Here is a 21,249-nt window from a genome sequence, read left to right as displayed (position 1 = left end):
CACCTTCAACTTCTTTCTTTTTCTGTCAAAATCCATAGGTGTATTTCTTACAGTGTCGTAGAGATTTTGGTTTGCTTCATCTGGAGCAGACTGAAAAGGAGTGTCTCAATCAGCTTGCCAGAGTGACTCACATGGCTGCAAGGTAACCTTTTCCTCATAATGAATGCATCTTGATCTTAGAGGTTCACAAATGTCTTCAAGGTTGAACGTAATCTACAATGTATTTCACGTAGAGTATACCAGAATCTTTGGAGTAAGGTAGCCACACACACACACACACACACACACACACACATATATAGCCATATATATATTTCAGAAGTTAGTCACTTTGATGGCTGTACTTTTTGTTGCCTCTGCTGAAGCATTGAGTACAGTAAAAGCTGTAGAAAGATTTTTTTCTTTCCTTCACAGTGAACTATATCAGAAGTCTCAGTCAATTGGAAAACTTGTTTTCTAGTTGTTTTCCCTAATAATGCTTGTTTTTATTTGTTTTTTATATGAGAAGTAAATACTTTACTCTCACAGTATTATCAAACAATGCTATATATTGAGGACATGTACAAGTTTTACCTGAACAGAAGAAATACATCTATAATACATACATAATGAAACTTCATTGAGTAGTGAGTATTCAATTAGACATTTAAAGATTTTTTCTGCAAGCTCATATCTAAATGTCTCTATTAATAATGCTTATATCAAACGCTATTAGGATACCTTGAGGGAAAATCAGTATTAACACCTAAAATCACATGCTAAGGGCAGTTTCTTACTATGTTATGTAAGAGTAGTTTTCAAATGTTGAGCAAGTTGAATGAAATTTTCCTTAAATTTTTAATCTTATGGGGTATACCTTTGACATTAAACACTTAATTTAAAAAGAATCTCTGTAATCAAGACATCCTTAATTTTTTTAGTGATTAGCATTTTAATAATTATCATTCTTCTAAAAATCAGAATCTCTGATGTTTAGCAAGATTCCCAGGATGTATTGATGGGCATTCAAGTTTAGGAAGTACTGTTGTAAGTGATTGGTCTTCCTTTGCTTGCTACAGAGAGAAAGAATGCAGTATAAATGAAAATATTATGAGGCCTCTTTCTATGAGATGATCTTAGTGAAAACTAATTCTGCTGTTTTAAAATTTTTGAGTTTGGTAATACAAGTATGACAGTGTTACAAAAGACAGACATTTTAGACTTCCACATGAAGTCCCTTCTAAAGATGACAGGCCTGAAGATTCAGAGTTGTTCAAACTTAGTTATTTGTTGGACATGGCTTGACAAAGCTACTGTGTTTGTGCAGTTTATGCAATGCACAAAGGAATCTCATTCATCCTCACCAAAAAGGTATTTGTTTCTAATTTGCCCTGCCAAAGGCAGTATCTTTTTCTAATTTACAGAGGAACCAGGTAAGCCAGCTCTGGCTCTGTGATGTCAGAGTTAATGTGAAGATGGACCAAAACCTTCTTCTAAGACCGGTCAACATTTTTTAAAATGCTCCTGTAGTAAATGACTAAGGCAATTTCCCATATAGCTTCCCTACTTCACTGGAAATATTCCTATGCAAAGGTTTTATAATATGGTCTCTAAAATATCACCAAGTTAGAAAAAAATTGGCATTCTGGAAGACTAAGGTTGATTTTCTTTTGAAAAAACAATTTATATATATTATTAGTTTTGTTTTTATTTTTAATAACAAACTCTTCCATACACAACTCTGACCTAATTTAAGGGAATTATTGGTGATAGAAGTAATTTTATAGTTATATGTTATTTACATGTATGCTAGAGAACACAACGGAAATTTGCAGAAGCCTAGGTGTTACATAAAAAGAAATTTCTCTGTGTTTCTTTGTTTACATCAGCAATCTAGAATCACTTCAATTAAAGGCTGCAGTAGATAGTTGGAATGCCATTGTGACGGATGTTAGAAACAAGATTGCATTTCTCAGGGTAAGTCCTGAAATATATTTAGAGCAAATTGGCTGATTGTTAAACAAGACATCTAAAATAAAAGCAATTACAGAAATTTAGGGAAGAGCATTTTTTGTTGTTCTTGTTGTTATTTTGTTTTTTCAGATACCAAAGTTTAAGCTTTCAGATTGAGATTACTTTCATGTATTTGATGGTAGAGAGCATTCTAGATTCATACATGTGGCCTTTAGATCCTTAGTCCAGGTAATGATAAACTCAAAACTTGTCCCTCATACCTGGTTTCCCTGAAATTCCAAAGCTAATGCTACCCCATCAAAAATAAGTGCCTTAACTAGCTTTAAGTAATAATATGCTCAACTTAAAAGAAAGATCAAATAGGCCTGTACTCATTTTCAGTTTTAACTTTGTATATAATTATTCCATAATGCAAACTAATTCTTAATCAATGATTTGCTTGAATTGGGATAAGGGGAAAGGTAATCTAAAGAAGTAATTCAATAAATACTTAGCAATTAATTTAGTTTTAGAATCTTTTTTTTTTTTGGTTTTAGAATATTTATATCTGTAAAGTTGATACATAATGTTGATTGTTTTGCAATTTACAACAGAGCAAGAAAGTATTGGTGCTCAGTTGTGAGGAGCTACCTCAAAGACTATAGACTTGTACAGTTTCTTCCTTGGTGGTTTTGACTGTTTTTCCCCAGACTCTTCTTTACTCAGTCTTTAGTGTGTCTTTAGCATATCTGTTGGTGTCTAAAGAGCTGTCCCTTTTTTTCTCTGTCTTTATTTTCTTCCAAGCACACATCCTGTGTGGAAACTTCTAAATGTTTTATTTTATAAGACTTTCTTTTCCTGCTTTTGTGGGTTGTTTGCCAAATAATATTGTAAAGCAAGATGGAGAGAGTGGCCCAGAATGTTGAAAACATAATAATAAGCCTCCAGGATTGAAGTTTCATTTTTGGCAAAATCTAAAAGAATAAAATACATGTGGAGTAAGAGCAAGCTAAAGGTATATACTTTTTGAGATAAACAAAATGTGGACATTTAATCAGTATTCCCAAAGTTTTCCCTTTAGTTTTTAAAAATGAACATTTTTAAGTAGTTTAGCTCTTTGTTAAAAATGCTTGTTTTCCTGTGTATTACTTGACTCCTCTGACTTAGATTCTTTCTATACTTTATTTCAGTGATTCCTATTTGGCACTTAAACTTACAGAAACAAGGAGTTACACAAGGAACTGTGAATTATATGTCACTGTTTCTTGTCAGTCAACAAACACATCTAAAAAATATAGTATTTACAGTGGGGATAGTGCTTTATAGCATTGGTCTTATGTTTTTATATTCTTTCCATCAGTGGATTGAGAGCTACTATTCTGTTGGATTATTCAAAACTATATCAAGTATATTATTTCTTTGAAGTTGATTGTGCTTTAAAATATCTTTTCTCTTCCACCAGACACAGTACAATGAGCAAATTAGTAAGGTGAAGCAAGGGTTTGCCTTGAGTTCCTTGCCTCCAGTCCAGCTTCCTCCACCACCACCCAGTCCTGAAATATTGGTAAGAAATATGACATTTAGAAAATTGCCAGTTTATTTTTGATAATATAAGGATGTAAAACACTGATTATGCAGTATGTTTGATGTTGCAATTATCTCCATATCTACTAATACAATTAACAGATGATAATTTCCAAATGATGTAATAACTGGCTGACTCAATTGAAGCCAGTGCAGTAGGGTTCTATGAATGGATTTTAGTGATTTGTTTGCAATTTAAAAAGTAATATTTTCTCATCCTCAATCTCACCTCTATTGTAGGAGATACCTGATGAATACTCAGAATTCCTGGTTCCTCCATGTTACCACAGAATAACTGAAATATTTCAGTATCATTCCCTAGAAAGCATTTACTAAGGATTCACTCCTCTCTATTTCTACATTAGACTCTCTTTTCTTTAACTTTTATATTCTAGTTTATTTTCAACGCAAGGACAGCTTACACTTATTCCCATTCCCTGCTCCTTACGAGACAATGAATCTAACCAGATACACCATATACGTATTTCTGTACCTTCACATCCAGTGAATTCTCACAGGTTTTCAAAAGAACTTTTAGGATGATAGCATTAGGTAATAATTTTTTATAATCTTAATAGAACTGGTCATAGTAAAAGAAGAAAGGTATAAGATTCTTGGAAGCAGATGACTATTGATATCAGCACTCAACTGCTTGTAGTAGAACTCTGAAAATGTTATTTCTATTCATGGTTGAATATAACAAATTATGTGAGTTGTATGGAGTTAACACTGCACATTTTGAAAGCAGAATCCAAAACTAAAAGAACTTTATGATATACCCCATGAGCTTTAGTTTAGAATAACAGTATTGCCTTTTATAATTTTGGTCAGTTCAGTTTCTACAGGAACAATGTTTTATGAACATTGTTGTTCTAGACTTAGCACATCATCAATACCCAAGTACCCTGAGAAGGAAGTAGCTGACAGAGAAATTTCAGAGATTATCTATTACAGGAATCAACACATATTTTTGGTAGGATTTCCAAAAATCTTATACCTTCTGCCCATATTCAAAATATTGCTTATAGGCTGTAATCAAACTTTCCCGTGATAAAAGGGCTCCACAAACTGAGAAGCTGAATAGAATTCTTTTAAAGAGTTTTATGGAATGAAACCAGCATCAGCCTTGACTGGAAGATACCTGTGATACTCTACAACTGAAAAACAGTGAAATCTTGACCCCCACACCCTCTAGATCTTTATGCTGTTAGAGACTATCTTTGTGGCTTACCCAGTTTTAATAAAGGGCATAATCCACTGGCAGTTAGGCTCAATGGCAATTTATAAGCATCCTTTGTTAATGGTCTGAGGGGTACACATATATATATCTTCTGTACTTACTAACCCAATTCTCTACCATTCTTGATTCAGCTCACAGTTGTGTAAAAATGCAAGCACTATTGGCCATTGAGCAGCAACAAAATACTTTTGAGAGAACAAATACTAGAAATGTTAGTGTTATTTGTATAAATTGAGGTGGTATTATACAAGACAAGTACACTAAAGGGGACTGGGTTTAGGTCTCACTGTATGAAGAGCTATGTTGGTATTGGTCAAATCAGCTGTCCTGGACTTTGGTTTTCTGGGTTTTCCCATTAATAAATTAGGAAATTGTACTAGATGATCTGATCACTAAATTGCCATCCATCTCTGAAGTTCCAGTGTTCAAGAAATGATCACTAGACTTCAAAGTTATAGAAGTCTACCTGCGAAGTCTCTGATAATGTGAATTATTCTCAGTGTATGTGTGTGTGTTTCATTATATCTTGATTCATGTATCCTGGCTTTTTAATTCTCAAAGAATTGTTAGGTAACTGTGGTTCTTAAAAAGAGCATACTGTTAACTCAGTTACCCACCATTAATTTATTGTTTAAAAACTTATGAAAAATTTGAAACACACATAAAAATATTATAACAATCTTCTGCAAACCCAAGAGCAAGCTTCAATATTATCAGCATTGTTTTATGTCACCCCTTCTTCCTCTCCTCCCTGAGAGGAAGCAAACCCAAGACATCATATAATTTTATCCATTTATACTTTAGGTTATACCCTAAAAGATGATGAACTCTCATTGGATATACTCATAAACATCATTATATTACCTAAGCAAATTATAAGTAATTTTTAATATCCAGGATCCAATTCAAATTTGCATTCCATCATATGTTTCAGAAATTTTTTTTTTTACCTATAAGATATATAATATCTGTCCTTTAGTGATATTAAAAACCAAGTATCAACCCAATCTGTTATAATGCTCTCCTTTAGCTTTTCATTTGCCAGTTTTAGGATCATTTCTTAAAGCTATGTTAATGTTGGTTATTTTTTTTACTTCAGCAAAACAGTGGAGTGCCTATTTAATGCTTTATGCAATGCTAGTCCTGGCACATGATAGTTGCTCAATAAATCTGTCCTCTTTTGTACTCCAACCAACAAGTTTTCTCTCTCATTGAGAGCTGCTAAAAAGGTTCAGGTTTCCTCAAATCCCTGGTAAATACAATGACACCCATAAACATCTGGAAGTCACTGTAGAGAATTTATCTGCCAGGTCTACCCTCCTTTGTTCTTCTATTCCTCCTGGAGCTAAACATGAAGCTGTGCATCCATTAGGTGGTATCTTTAATACATAACCAAAAAAAGCAATATTTTCTGTGGATAACTTTTTGAGTTTTTTTGTGAAATTTCAGCATAACAATATAACAATACTAACAGCCAACATGACCAGCACTCACCAAGAACCTCCTTTATATAGTCCTATATTATACAAGTGGGAAGGAACCTTAAAGATCACCAAACTAGGAAATTGGCATCCAAGGTTAAGCTAAATCGAGAGAATGTGGAAATAAAACCCAGTTCTCTTTTCTGACTCTCAATATTCTTCCCAATATATCTCACCACACGAGATATTTATATATTTAACAAATATTCTAACATACATTGTTTCTTAGGCAGTTTTCTGTCACTGTGATAAAATATCCAAGATAAACAAAAGGAGGAAAGATTTGTTTTGGCTCACACATTCACAGGTTTCAGTTCATGGTTACTTGGCCATTTGGCTTTGTGACTTTGGCAAAGCAGTACATCATGGTGGTGAGTGAATGGATGAGGAAGCTTTCCACCTCATGGCCCCTGGGAAACAGAGAGCGGAAGCGGCCAGGGTCCCAATATACTCTACAGGGACATACCCTTATCTCTACTCAGTGACCTAACTTCTTTCCAGTAGGCCCCCATCCTTTAAAGGTTCTACCACCTCCCAATAGTTTTGCAGCAGGCAACCAGGCCTTTAACATGTGGGTCTTTGTGGGACATTTAAGATGGAAACTATAACATATTGCTTCTGATATATTTTGTATCTGAACTTCAGCATGTTTATCTTTATATTGCTCTGTGAATTTAAATCATTGCCTGTATAACCTGTATAAATATATAAATGTGTATAGTTTTTTTTTAATTTTTTAAATTTTCTCTTTTAGATGCAGCAGTTCTTGGGAAGACCCCTTGTGAAAGAATCATTCTTCAGACCCATACTTACTGTTCCTCAAATGCCACCAGTTTGCTCTGGTGTCATCTCTACAGCAGGCCAACCTAGAACCCCCCTGGTAAGTCTTTCTTGGTGATGAAATAGATATTAATTAGTTGTTTATCACTATTATGGGCTTCTTCAATTAGTTTTTTATCAACTGACAGTTTGGTTTTGGGGGCAGTGGTTGGGTAGAGGGGATACTAGGGTGTTTAACCACAGAGCCACATCCCCAGCTCCTTTTTGGTTTTTGTATTTTATTTAGACACAGGGTCTCACTGAATTGCTTAGGGCCTCGCTATGTTGCTGAGGCTGGCTTTGAACTCCTAAACCTCCTTTCTCAGTCTCCCGAGCCACTGAGATTACAGGCGTGAGCCACTGGGATTACAAGCATGAGCCACTGGGATTACAGCAGTGCGCCACTGCATCTGGCTTGGTTTTTGAATAGATATATTTTTATACTATAGAGTCATCACATTTACAATTTTACTTTTGTAACAGGCAACAATGCTTAATAGATTGGTATTTATAATAGATAATTTATTTTTAGCATGTTTGTTGGGTGGATTGAAAAGCAAAGAAGCCAAATCACTCCAAACTAAATTATGCCATGAAGCCAAAGAAAAAATTTATACAAGCACGTACTGTATAACACTTAGGAGTTCTTTAACTATATCTATAAACAAACAATATAAGTACCACCACCTTGGAATATATGCTTTCAAGTAACAAATCTTCCTACCTACCAATAGTCAGATAAGCTTTTATCTAAGCTTGAAGAAGTAATAAAGAAATTTAAAATTACTAGAATTATTTGTTGTCTTGGCTAAAGTAAAATTTTATTTGATTAAAAGAGAATCTTTCTCAAAAAGAATGATGTTACATGTAATTAATGAAAAAATTATAACTTTTTTGTATGTTCTAAGTAATTATGTGTATATGTATATGAAATTGTAATAAAATTTTCTTGAAAACATTGAAATACCTTAACTTTCTATTAAGATTATTTTCTGATTGCTAAGGGAAAGGTTAATACTGAGGCAAATTTTCTGAGCAGTATTCTGTTTCTTACTTACAAGACTTTATTCAAGTTATCCAGTGACTGTTAACAGTTGCTAATTTTTTTATGACTTCTAAAACTTTTTCTGTATGTGCATATGCTTAGACATTTAAAAAATTTTTTAATATTATAAGAAAATACTTTATGGCAGAAAACTAGATGTATTTCATGGACATCATTCATGCTCCATAATTTAGATTTTCTTTTAGTTACTTAATTAGATCTACCATAACTTAGTCATTCTCTTCTTTACAGTCTTTTGGTTGTTTTCAGTTTTCCACTATTATAAAAAATACAGCAAAAACACTGTGCATTTATGTACATGTTTATAATTACTGAGGCAAGCATGTCTTATTTTATAATAAATAGTTAGGTAATAAATTAGAAATGTTGTTGCACTAGTTTAAAGGATCTCTGAAAAGGGAATGTGAGTATCAGTGTTATTCTTCATTGTAGTCATTTTCTGAAGTATGTAAGTGTCAGGTTGGCATGGAATTGTACCAGTTAAAACTGATGGGTTATAACTCTCTGCTCCTTACAGATGACCGGCATAGCCTGGACTATGCCAGCTCCTGTGGGAGAGACTGTGCCTCCTGGTACAGGTCTGGGAAATGATCCTTCCCTGATGAATTTGGAGAGGATTACAGACAGGCTGAAAACTGCTTTCCCACAACAAACCAGGTACCTTAGTTTTTATTTAGTGCTTGTAGATCATATTATACAGTTTCCATAGCCGTAACTGTGACAGTGAAACCTTTCAGAGAAACATAAAATTCACACAGAAGTACAAATAATTCTTTACCATGGTCTTGGTAAGAAAAATGAAATTTACCAAGAAAGGATAGTATTCAACAGAAATGCTAAACTTCTTCACTAATATTATTAGACTTTAATTATGAGAAAATAACATTTTAAATTTAGGTTTGCTCATTTACTGAGAGTACTAGTAGTGGTAACCGATCAAATTTTAATGCTACCAGCTGCAATATTTACCTTGATAACCTATTTTCAAAGGGGTTTTTAAGTTAATTGTATGCTAAATAAGCCCAAACATCATCGGGTTATAGTTCCCTATTTTCTTAATTTTATTGAAGATTCTTATAATTTCTTTGTTAGGAAAAACAGTTAAGTGCAAGAAATCATGATTTTATTGTGCTCTTTTTTTCTATAGTCTGACTTTGGCAGAAGGATATTTAATTCTCCTACACAAATGAAGTTTCTTTTATTTCTTGTACCCAAGGATGTAATTTGAATTTTCACCAATATTTTCATTCAAAAACTAATACTTTACTATGCCTACTGTTGCTATCTGGATTCGATGATAAGTTTATAATTCATAATAATAAAATAAAAGTGAAAAATATAATATACAGAGTTGTTATAAATAGATAAGTATAAAATGAATAAATTATAAATGAAAGGTAAATATATCAGGCTAATTACACGACTCTTCATTTGAGGGAGAAATATATTTGATCCTCTCTTTCATCAAAAAAGTAGTTGTAGGCTCAGTGGACTTTGGGAATTGAAAAGGAGCATATTGATTAAAACAATTGTAAGTTCCTTTATCAAAAAATGTGGTTTTTAATTTTTGCTTTTTTATTCCAATTTTTATTTTTCTCTACGAATTTTAAAAAGTTAACTCTTAACAGGTAAATAAGAAAGAAAACACTAACAACCTAGGTAAAAGGAATATTTTAGTCATAAGGAAAGTTTGAGAGAAAAATATAAAAACTTTAGTACACAAATAGGTAAACTCAGTTTTTATATAATGAGCTCTCAAAAAAAGGTTATAATCTCTTTTTTGGAAAGAAAATAAATACTAAATTTTATTACTAATGAAAACATTAAACATCATTATTAAACAGAATTAGGTGTTTTTGTTTTGGCTTAATATAATTGCAGATGGACCTATAATCAATTGTTTTAGATAAGAAACCAGAAGGGTTACATTTGTATTCTACATACATATTATGTAACAGGGTTTTATGTCTCATTTGGAGGGTATATCCTCAAGTCAGTAGGGAAAATCACCACTTCTCTTTCTTTCATCTCTTTCAGAAAGGAACTTACAGATTTCTTACGAAAATTGAAGGATTCTCATGGGAAGACCTTATCTGGGCTGACATTTGATGAAATTGTTTACAAAATTTCCCAATTTATCGATCCCAAGAAATCACAGGTAAAAAACTCTCTCTCTCAGTTTAGGGGTTTATATAACTCGGTGGTAGAGTGCTTGATTAGATACATGAGGCCCCAGATTCAATTATTATTTCATATCTTTCTGCTTGCATCTCTCTAATAGTTGGTTATTTTAACTATTTCCATAGCATGCTAATAAAATTGATAACCTGTAGTCATATAGCAAATAATTGATTAACAGTAAATAATTTAATAACTTCTACTTGAAAGAACAAATGTCCTTGAATGGACAAATTTAAATGTCTTTCACCAGATCATTCTAGAATAAAACTGACCCTCTGGAAATTTTCTCTAGGTTACTTTGAATGATTCTAAATGGTGCCTTTTTTCCTTAATTTTCTGTAAAGATTATTTAATTTATTTGTTAAAATTTTTTTGGTAAGGATTATTTTAATTAAAAGAACATATAGAGTTATTTTTGTCTTCACCTAACTCTGACAAGTATTGTCAACATTTTGTGTCAAGATTCCTCATGAATCTGATTATTTATCCTTTTGCTAATTCTTCTTCCACCCCATTGTCTGAAATTCTATAAGTTTATGCTGTTTTAGAACAATTCTAAACTATCAATATAATATTCTTTATTTTCAGAGTCAAGGAAAATCAGTACCAAATGGCAATTGTGTTTCACCCAGTCATACCTCATCACAGCCTAATGCTCCCCAGACCCCCAAACCAGCTTGGAAACCCCTCAGTTCACAAGGTTCTGCCACATGGGAAGGAGCAAATCATTTGGTGAGACTGAAATTATTGAATTGTTGAAACACTTAACGAACACATTTCTATTCAGGAGAAACAAATAGGCCAAATTTAACATATTTATTTTTCCATAGGATGATGAGGAGGAAGAAGAGGAACCTTGTGTAATCTGTCATGAGAATCTTTCTCCAGAAAACCTTTCAGTTTTGCCTTGTGCTCACAAATTCCACTCTCAGGTAACCCTTTAATCAGCTAAGGGAGATTCATATTACCTTATTTAAAATCATATACATGCATCATCTTCCTGTGACAAGCTCCACTAGGTATAACTCTGAACTTCACCTTTGGGTACCACACAGAAACATTTATACTTTTCTCCTGTTCGTACAATATCTATGCTCTGCTTTCTCATATCTCCATATACCTTACAGGAGAAGAGACTACGTTGAGATTTAAATGGTACACGGTAAGCAGGTCTCTGAGAAAATATTGATTGACATGACAATTTAGTGGCAAAACTAGCAACACAACAGTGGCACTTTACCTTGACTTGCTATAAATTCCTCATAGTATACTCTGTCTATACCTTTGATGCCTGCCCCCCCATTATTAATCATAAACCTATCTTAACAGTCTATCCAGGCTCCTATATTTGCATTTGAAGATGCTCAGACTTGAGTTTTAATGTTAGAAAAATGTTAAGGCTGTAATATCTCCTGTTTATTTTTGGCATTTATATGAATTAACTCCTAGTGTTGCTGCTATGTAAGTGCTATTCATATACAGTATACGGTCTAAGTCCTCTGTGGAGAGATGTAATTTGACACGGGAAACAATAGTCTAACACAAGAAAGGCTTCTCAGAAAAATAACCAGCTCATTCAAGCCATGTTTGTAAAACATTTCAAAATTTCAATATGTAGTACCTGGTACAAAATTATGTATTGCATTTACATTGACATGAAGAGATATACACAAAATAGTTAATCCCAAAAGAGCTCCAAGAGAGATTCTTAGCCACCTGACATTCCTATTTTAAGTTTTAAAAGTCCTGACAATTTATAATAAAAAGTAAATATTTAACAAAATTTATTTTGCTCTTTGTCTTTGCCAATTGAATACAAAGCACATAATTTATTCAGGTTACTTTCTAGGATTCGGGTTAGTGAACCTCATTTATACCGCTTAATTCTTAATCCTCTCTCATCTGACCTGGCTCTCCATTATTCATACAGGTCAAAATTACTTGTTTTTATAAAGTCAGTATTCAAGCAGATTCTTAACAGATAGTGTATAGTTGAATATCACTGCCATTGTTAACATAGACGACAACCTGAGTTTATTCATCACTAGGGATTTTAACTTCTGAACATGATATGTATTTTATACAAAGTATTGATAAATTTGTATTTTTAGTTTTGACTTTTTCTGGATTATATGAGCATACTATATAATGAAATAAACCAGAAAGAGATTATAGCAAGTTTCCTGATTTTCTTTGTCAGGAAGAATTGCTAGTCATTGTGACAACAGGTTGGGGAAAGAATCTTAATAAAAATAAACTGGCTAAAAGGTATTCTGCAGTTACCAAATAATATTGCTCAGCAAATCACAAATCACATAGTTATCCACTGGGTAAGGCTTAAACTTTAAGGTCCATCAGAAGATATGCTGGTTGGTATACAGAGTGACAGCTGCCTCTGCTAGACTAAATCTAAGAGACTGATGTGAATCTTTTTGCTCCTTAGTGCATTAGACCATGGTTGATGCAACAGGGGACATGCCCAACCTGTAGACTCCATGTTTTATTACCAGAGGAATTTCCTGGTCACCCCAGCCGACAGTTGCCCAAGGTGTGATATAAGGCAGGTGACTGCAAAGGAGGCTAAGTTTTCATACTCCAGAACTTAGTTCTGCCTTTTATTATGAACTGATTGTGTGAGTAGTGTGAAGCAGTGCTCTCCTATTATGCTAAAGAAGCAAGCTAATCTCATTGAAGAGGCAGCCAGAGGAATCAAGACAAATCTTCAAGACTTGTGAACTGAACTAAAGAGGTTTAAAGAAGATGAGTTTTGTTAAATTATATTTGCTCTTATCTTCGTAGGTGTTTTTTCTCCTGTAAACACGATAGCTATGTTGCTGAATTTCTTAAGATTTCTTGTCTTTCTTCCTTCTTATTCTACTCATTCTTTACTTTCTGACAAGTACACTACATTATAATTTCCTGTAAAAAGTTTAGGAGAAAAAGTAGAATAGTGAAGAAGAGAGGTAGAAAAATCCCATGGATTTTAGTGTTAAGAGCCTCTTAACTTTTAAATATTAGCTATAAAAATTTAATTGGATTATTTAAATTGTATTTCTCTTTCCTATTCTTTTCTGTCCTCTAAAATATGTACCCATGAAGAGATTGTGAGCTACTTGATGGTAGAGACCACACTGTCAGGTAGCTCACAATCTCTTCATGGGTACATATTTTAGAGGTGTGTTGGAGCTGGTTTGTAATGGCTTATGAGGGATGATTGTTAAAGTTTCAGAAATTTTGCAAACTAGGTATCAAATGATTGGTGGAAGGAAAGCTGCCGTGGTGGCAGTATTTATACAGTAGAAATTGGTAAATACTGTAAGTAATGACTTGTCTTTCCTTCATGAGCTGGTTCTTAAACATTTGCCAGAACACCACAAGACATTTGTGTTCCCAGTGTCTTACATAATAGGTGCAGAACAAATATTCTGAGAAATCAGGACGTGGTAAAAGAGGGAAGGAATACTAATATACAAATTAGTGCACTTGCCGTGAGATTTTATGTTCATTTGTATACATGCTCTTTGGACCTTAATAATTTGCATTTTGAAGGGATTTATTTTCTCTTTAGAAAGTCTTAATTTTCTTCTTCTGGTTAAGGGGGAATACTGTTTATATGTTGTTGCTTCTTGTGACAAAATTGATGCCCACTGGGCTGGATTGCATATATAAAACTTGTCACTGAGAATTTTAATTCTTAGCAGTCAAAAAACTATTTTGAAAATAGTATTGTGTAAATGCTGTGTTGTATATGTCTCTAGTTGCAAAATTAAAGTAATTTAGGGTTACTTTTTGATTCATATGTTCCTTGGCTTACATTCACAGTCTCAATTTCATTAATTTATGGAAAAGAATAAATGTTTTCTAACTCATCAACTATTTGAACTATATATTTCAGTTTAGATATTTTGAAGTTACTTTAAAATCTCTATTTAAAATATCTATTTCTGTAATTGAATGCTAAATAGTTATTTTTCTGTAATGAGAAAATATGAGGAAAAATATTCAAAAAAGGTAGCAGTCATCATATATAAAATGCCAAGAATGTATTAGAATTACACAGGGCCTTTAAATTAACCTAGCACTTTAAAGTCATGGTCATGTAGCAAGTTACTTTGTAAAACTTAGTTTATGTTTACAATGTAACTCCATTTTCATGTGGAAAATAATAAATGTTTCTTAAGCAACTATTTTATTTGTGTATTTTATCTTCAGTATACCCAAAACTACTTTAAATCTCTATTTTAAACATTTGTTTCTGTTTAACTGTGCTTAAACTTTTTCTTCTGTTTTGAAAAAGGTTAGGAAAATGTGAAGGAAAATATCCAAGAAGAAGTGAGTATCTAGACTTACAAAATGACAATGATGTCTTAGAATCAGCGTGCCAGAACTTCTTAGGCCCTTGATGATCTTATAATCTATCCTCTCATTCTATGGGCATGTCAATTTATGTGACTAGATAGTGACAAATCTAGTCCCAATACCTGATGTCCTTATGCTCTATTACATACTTCCTTTACAAATTCATGCTGTAAGATTGGTGCTGACCTGCCATTCTGAGCTCCAAGGAAAAGCCAGATGACTTAACATAACAGCCAGTGTATGGTAAGAATGTACATAATAGGACAGTGTTCCTGAAAGTCCTGTCTAGTTCTACAGGTGCTGAAGATAATGGGATTATTTTTCTTTTTGATATAATTTCATAGTACAGAGAATTATTATCACTGTCATGCTTGTGTACTGAAGGATGGTCCAGAAGAACACTCTACTGTGCCCAGAGATGCAGTGAGGACAGAAAGCATCTGATGTTGCAATATGTATATCAAACAATCTGCAGGTATAAAGTAATATCATTGCAGCTGCTGCTAAAGGATATGTCTTCTATTTTCCTTCATATTTTCCCATGTGATTAACACTTTACAGTTTTTAAAGGACACCTTCACTCAGCACCACAGAAAAAATAAATATAAAGGATACCTTCAAATGTGATTGGTACCTCATTTGATCCATTAGTAAATCTGGACTTGATGTCATTATTCTTTATAGGTGAAACTAAGAGTCAAGCAAGAGGAAAATAATTTGTCCAAGAGTTTAGCTCTTGGCATTTTGGCATTTGAATACAGACTTCTGTCCCTTACTTGGTATTCACTTCTAGTACTTCCCAACTCCATCCTATTTTGAGTTGACATTGCATATAAGAGAAGTAGTATTTTATTCCTTTTAAATAATATTCTTCCAATTAAATTGATTACACGGTAAACTCATTGATTGTTTTGTACTAGGAATGTGGTTTTGAGTATATAAAAGTATATAATAGTAGTGGGACATCATGAAAGAAGTTGGACTCACTTCTCCCTTTTATAGTTTGCTTAGGATAGTTCAAATTGGTGCCTGTTGTCTTGACATAATTATTCGTTCTTCCTTTCACTTTCAGAAGTGTCCCAATTTGGATGATGAACTTTATCTTAAATGGTCAATTCAGGAAAGGCAGGCTTAAATACTTTTTAATTACCAGATTCAGAATTAGCAAAAAATTCTCTGCATTTATAAAATGCTCTTAATACCTTATCTGTAAGCCTCTCAGGTAATTCTGGGATTGGAATAGTTTTGAGATTATTCTAGTTTATAGCCAGATAAAAACAGCAAATGATTACTAATTTATTATAAAAATACATGATTTCTGATTTTCTTGAATAGGCTGTTTTCAGTAACCAGCTGTGTACATTTGAAGATGCTACTTAGTAGAGCTAATGGGCTGTTGTATCTTATCCTAGACCAACACCTCATTACATGCTGTGTTTATAAAAATTCCAGGAGGCCATCTAGGAATCTGCCTTGCAAATGAGCACCATAGGTGCTCTGATACACACTAAATTTTGGAAATTACTGGTGTTAATAGAAAGATACTTTCTCAAGCAGATCTATGTTTGGATTTTTGAATTCTGTATTTGACGTATTGTGTGTTTATAAATGAATTACTTTTCTCAACTAATTCTTTTTCTGGAAAATGGAGAAAAAAAATTATAATTTTTAATGAACATTTATTAGTCTTTCCCAAAGCAGTAAAATTTCCACTATTCGACCTGTTTAAATTTACTCCTTAATGATAAAATTCTAAAAAATTTGTTTATCTTTAACTACCATTATTAAAAAGAGATGAAGAGAGAATATGATCAAAGTTCTACTTCCAGCTTCACAACACCCCAAAATGTTCACTATGTTTATTTCAGATAATCACACCCTCATAAACATTTGATTGATTCCTTTTAATAATATGGAATACTGCCTCAAGGGGTTGAACAACTAACAATGATTTTGAAGACTGAATGTTTTGAAGGCTTATGGCAAAGACTTCATCTTCATTTGGAAGATAAGAACCCTGAAGAATTGATTTGCCAAGGTCACACAACTATTAAGTAGGGCCATGATTCTAAGTCAGATTCTAACACCATACTGCCTACTTGAAAAGAACAAACAAAACTGACTATTTGAAAATCAACAAGTTGTTTCTTTGGATAAAGACAGAAGCAAAACAAGATTAGAACAATCTTAGCACAAGGAAATACTATTATAGCTCAGAATAAAGCCAAACTTACAGTCTTCTTGCATCAAGGTTAAAGTATTTGATCAATACTTTAAATAAAGACAAAGGTCAGGACTGGGGTTGTGGCTCAGTGGTAGAGTGCTTGCCTAGCATGTGTGAGGCACTGGCTTCGATCCTCAGCACCACATAAAAATAAATAAATGTATATATCTATCTACAACTAAATTATGTCCATCTACAACTAAAAAAACAATAAAAGACAAAGGAAAGATATTTCACCTTTTTAATTTCAAATATCATCTTGGTGCTTATTTAGAACATGTCCCTAAGGTTGCATCATTTTTTTAAACCATGAAATTTTACAATTACTACTATGATTTCAGTATCACACCACCACAGTTCTGCAGTATGAATTATCTGTCAGTGTTACAGGCCTTTGATTTCTTTTTGGAAATATTTTATGACGAAAAAGTAGGCTAATTATAAGCAATAGTTGTGAAGTTGTGCATTATTTTAATCCAAGGAAAATTGTTTTAATTCCTAAGGTCTATAATAAAGTTATGCCTCAGCAACTAATAATGAAATATTTTCAGTTAAGAAAAGTAGATTGTTTTTAATAAATTATGAATACATTTATAACATTATCAGATCACTACAAATAAAGTTCAAGACCAATAGATTTTAAATATATTTTTTGAAAGCAAAAATTGATTACTACCCTTTGCTCAACAATATCATTAATCTAGAGTTGATATGCTCTTTGAAGTTATGACAACATCACAGATCATTATATCAGACTCCTGTGATCATACTCATCAGTATTTATTGAATGCTTGCTAAATGAATACAATTTTGGACTCTCTGTATACAACAAAACAATAGGACATAGTTTCTGACCTGAAGAAGCTGAGTCATGTGGAAAGCAAGCATCTCAAATTGATAACTCATATTATGATGTAACATGCATTTACTGCCCAATGAACTATAAGCAAATACTATTAACAAGAGTTTGGCCTGGTCATTGTAAGCTGGGACAATTGGAACCTCTCTTGGAAAATGAAGAAATGGGTATGGACCTTGGTGATTCTTGGTCATTCTTACCTTTCCACCTGGACATTCCTCATACTCCATGTTTCACACTCTCTTCATTCAGTTTTACTCAAATGTCAAGCTTTCCTTAACTACTGTAATGTAATTATCTTCCTCAACACAGATACTATTTTCTCTTATTATCTAAAATTCAGTTTGTTGATTTCATCTTTCTCGCAATATAAGATACATGTCAACAAGACTCTTGTTCACCATTGTGTATCTATTGTCCAAAACATTGTCTGCATTCAAAATGGGCTCTGTGAATTAAATAGAACTTACATAAGAATACAGAGTACCACTTAAGGCAAGGACAGTAGTTTGAAACTCAAGTGCTTCCTAAAGAATTCTTTTCAGTCATGGCCAATAGATGGCCATATAAAATACCTTACAAATACTATTGACATTTTGCTATATTAATAGTATTTTAAAATTTTGGAACATTTAAAATCTAGATTTTTATGGGATTTTTAAGAAGTTCTAAAGAAGAAAATAAGAATGTATTAAAATTTTTCTGCTTCTGTTTTTTTTTATGGAGAACTGCTATCCCAATAATACTTTAATTAAGAAAACCTATAAAAGCTGGGGGGGGGAGGTTAAAAAGATCTGATGAAAATATTAAAAAGTAATGAAGGATAGCCACAACTCTAGAACTCAACTTTCCAAAAAACATATAAATACTGTGATGAACTCTGCTTAAGGCTGCTTTTTTTCCTTCACACATTTTCATATTTAAGGCTGATGATAGAAATAAAGCATCTACATATTGCACGAGAAACTAACATATTAGGGAGGGGAAATGCATTACTAAGATATACAGAACTAAAGTACCATTGTCCCAGAAACAAAAAAGGACCATAGAAAAGTAAAACTCACACTCTTTCATGCATTTTCCCTCATGAAACATCTGCCATTTTCTAAGCTGTACATGTGCCAGGTAAGACAAAAATTAAGTGGAAAAGAGTTGCTGCTAAGAGGCTAAAAAGCTAAAGTTGAGATTTGGGCATTATCATGATTCCAGAGATCAAATTGGGGTTCAGGGCTTACAAATGGCAGGCATTCCATTGAAAACCTGAAAGTTCAAGGGGAATGGACAAACCAGAATTAGCCAAGTTCAATTGGGTTCAAGTGATTTGATCATGATCTACCTGTCTTCTGGAGAATAGAGATAATCATAAACCAGAGTTTCCTAATTTTTTTATTCATGATGAGTAGCATTCAGCAACAACAACAACAACAACAAACTTACAAAGCATGCTAAAAAACTGACCTAAAATTTTTAAAAGCTAAGAGAAACAACAAAACAGAATCAGACTCAGAGGTGTTCCAGATATTGGAACATTAAGATTAAAAACTCTGTGACTAATATATTTTAAAAGAAAGATAAAAAAAATGTTAAATTGGAATTTTTTAAAAGAACAACTTAAAAACTAAAGAAATTCAATAACTATAATCTATGGTTCAGTAAATGAGTTCAATAATATATTAGACACAGCAAAAGAGAGGATTAATGAATAGCGAAGTATAGCAGTAGAAAATATCCAGGCTAAAGCTTAGATTTTAAAAAACAAAATGCATTTTAAAATGGAAAAAATCATAAAATTAAAAAATGGAAAAAATGGAAAAGTGAAAACATTAGTATATATGTATTTAGTCATATTTACATATTATATATATTCACAGAAGGAAAGAAAATTGAATGTGTCAGAAGCCTCATTTGAATATTAACAGATTTTTTTCCAAAGCTACACATTGAAGAGCTATTCAAATGCCAAGTAGCATTTGGAGAAGAAGATGTGGAGCCATTGTCCTCACCATCATACTCAGTCACATCATAGATTAGCTTCTGGGAAAATGAGACCTCCTAAAAGTATTTTAGACCCTAAACGAACAACAATGAAACTGGCCACTGATTTTTCACAAAAAAAAAAAAAAAAGCAAGCCAATACATAATGCATTGGTGCACATAAATGCTGAAGGATGAAAAGTGCCAATTCAAAATTCAATTATCAGCAAATATATCCAACGATGAATCAGATGTCTCTCAAACAAACATAAACTGAATCTACCCTGCTGCCCAATGAAACAAAACAAACAGATAAAATTAACAGCAGTTCTTAGAATATTAACCCAAGCATAATGGGACAGTGAACCCTGACAAATCAGAAACAAGCAAGATGAGCTTTATAGTTGACCCATTTTGCTACTTTAAGAAAATTTCCAGGCTGCTGTGGGGAGAGGAAGCTCAGATAAGATCTGTAAAATTCCCTTCTTGAGAGAATAGAGCTAGGAGTACACTGCAGCATAGCAACTCAGTTTTGCAGAGCAGAATGCTAAAGACCTAACTGTGTACCCCATAGAGTATTCTTTTTAGTAATAAGCAACTCATACACTTGAGGAAACAAACGCTGAGAAGAGAACCACAAGTAACAAACAGAATAATCTCCAGGAGGTCATTGATTGATTATCTTCTAAGAAGGCCTTTAGTGCTATACATTTCCAAATACTGTTTAATATTTAGCTTTAGTATTTCTACACTTTCCTAATTTCAATATTTTGTATTTTAATTTTCATTCGGTACAAAGTATTATCTGTTTTACCTTTTATTTAAGAAACCAACGAACTGTTATACAAAGTGGCTATGCCATTTTGCATTCTTACCAAAAAAGGAGAGTTCCTGTCATTTCATGTCTTCACTAGCATTTCATGTTGTCAGTGTTATATATTTAGGTTCTTCAAATATGTGCATAGTACTATCTCAATTTTATTTAAATTTGCATTTCCCTAATGACATATTAAGTGGAGCATCTTTTCAATGCATATTTACCATCTGTATTCTTCTTTGGTGAGGGGTCTAGGTCTTTGTTCATTTTTAATTGTTCAGTGTTAAGAGGTCTCTTCACATTTTGGATAACAGTTTTTTTATTAGCTATGTCTTTCTTATTTTCTTCCAATCTGTGACTTATCTTCTCATTCTTTTTTTTTTTTAATTTTTTATTGTTGGTTGTTCAAAACATTACAAATTTCTTGACATATCATATTCCACACTTTGATTCAAGTGGGTTATGAACTCCCACCTTCACCCCATACACAGATTGCAGAATCACATCAGTTACACATCCATTGATTTACATATTGCCATACTAGTGTCTGTTGTGCTCCGCTGCCTTTCCCATCCTCCACCATCCCCCCTCCCCACCTCTCCCCTCCCCTCCCCTCCTCTCTCTCTTCCCCCTCCACTGTATAACCCTGAGGGTCTCCTTCCATTTCCATGCAATTTCCCTTCTCTCTCCCTTTCCCTCCCACCTCTCATCCC

At 33.0% G+C, this 21,249-nt stretch overlaps 1 protein-coding gene across 11 annotated transcripts in view; it reads left to right on the top strand.

Annotated features, from left to right (window-relative positions):
- The window catches only part of Dzip3 (DAZ interacting zinc finger protein 3), a 92,383-nt gene extending 77,893 nt beyond the window's left edge, over positions 1 to 14,490 (top strand). For all 11 annotated transcript variants that reach the window (XM_048803359.1, XM_048803362.1, XM_048803358.1 and 8 more), the window contains 9 exons: positions 39 to 142; positions 1,869 to 1,956; positions 3,395 to 3,496; positions 6,992 to 7,117; positions 8,640 to 8,779; positions 10,160 to 10,280; positions 10,892 to 11,035; positions 11,134 to 11,235; positions 12,747 to 14,490. In XM_048803359.1, the coding sequence (XP_048659316.1) occupies positions 39 to 142; positions 1,869 to 1,956; positions 3,395 to 3,496; positions 6,992 to 7,117; positions 8,640 to 8,779; positions 10,160 to 10,280; positions 10,892 to 11,035; positions 11,134 to 11,235; positions 12,747 to 12,857 (1,038 nt within the window). In that variant the 3' untranslated portion in view covers positions 12,858 to 14,490. The remainder of the gene's footprint in view (positions 1 to 38; positions 143 to 1,868; positions 1,957 to 3,394; positions 3,497 to 6,991; positions 7,118 to 8,639; positions 8,780 to 10,159; positions 10,281 to 10,891; positions 11,036 to 11,133; positions 11,236 to 12,746) is intronic.
- The last annotated feature ends 6,759 nt before the right edge of the window (positions 14,491 to 21,249 follow it).

This window comes from Marmota marmota, unplaced genomic scaffold, assembly GCF_001458135.2.
Source record: "Marmota marmota marmota unplaced genomic scaffold, marMar, whole genome shotgun sequence".
NCBI classification, from domain to species: Eukaryota; Metazoa; Chordata; class Mammalia; order Rodentia; family Sciuridae; genus Marmota; species Marmota marmota.
Note: the sequence above shows the minus strand (reverse complement) of the source record. Positions and strands in the feature narration are given on the sequence as shown.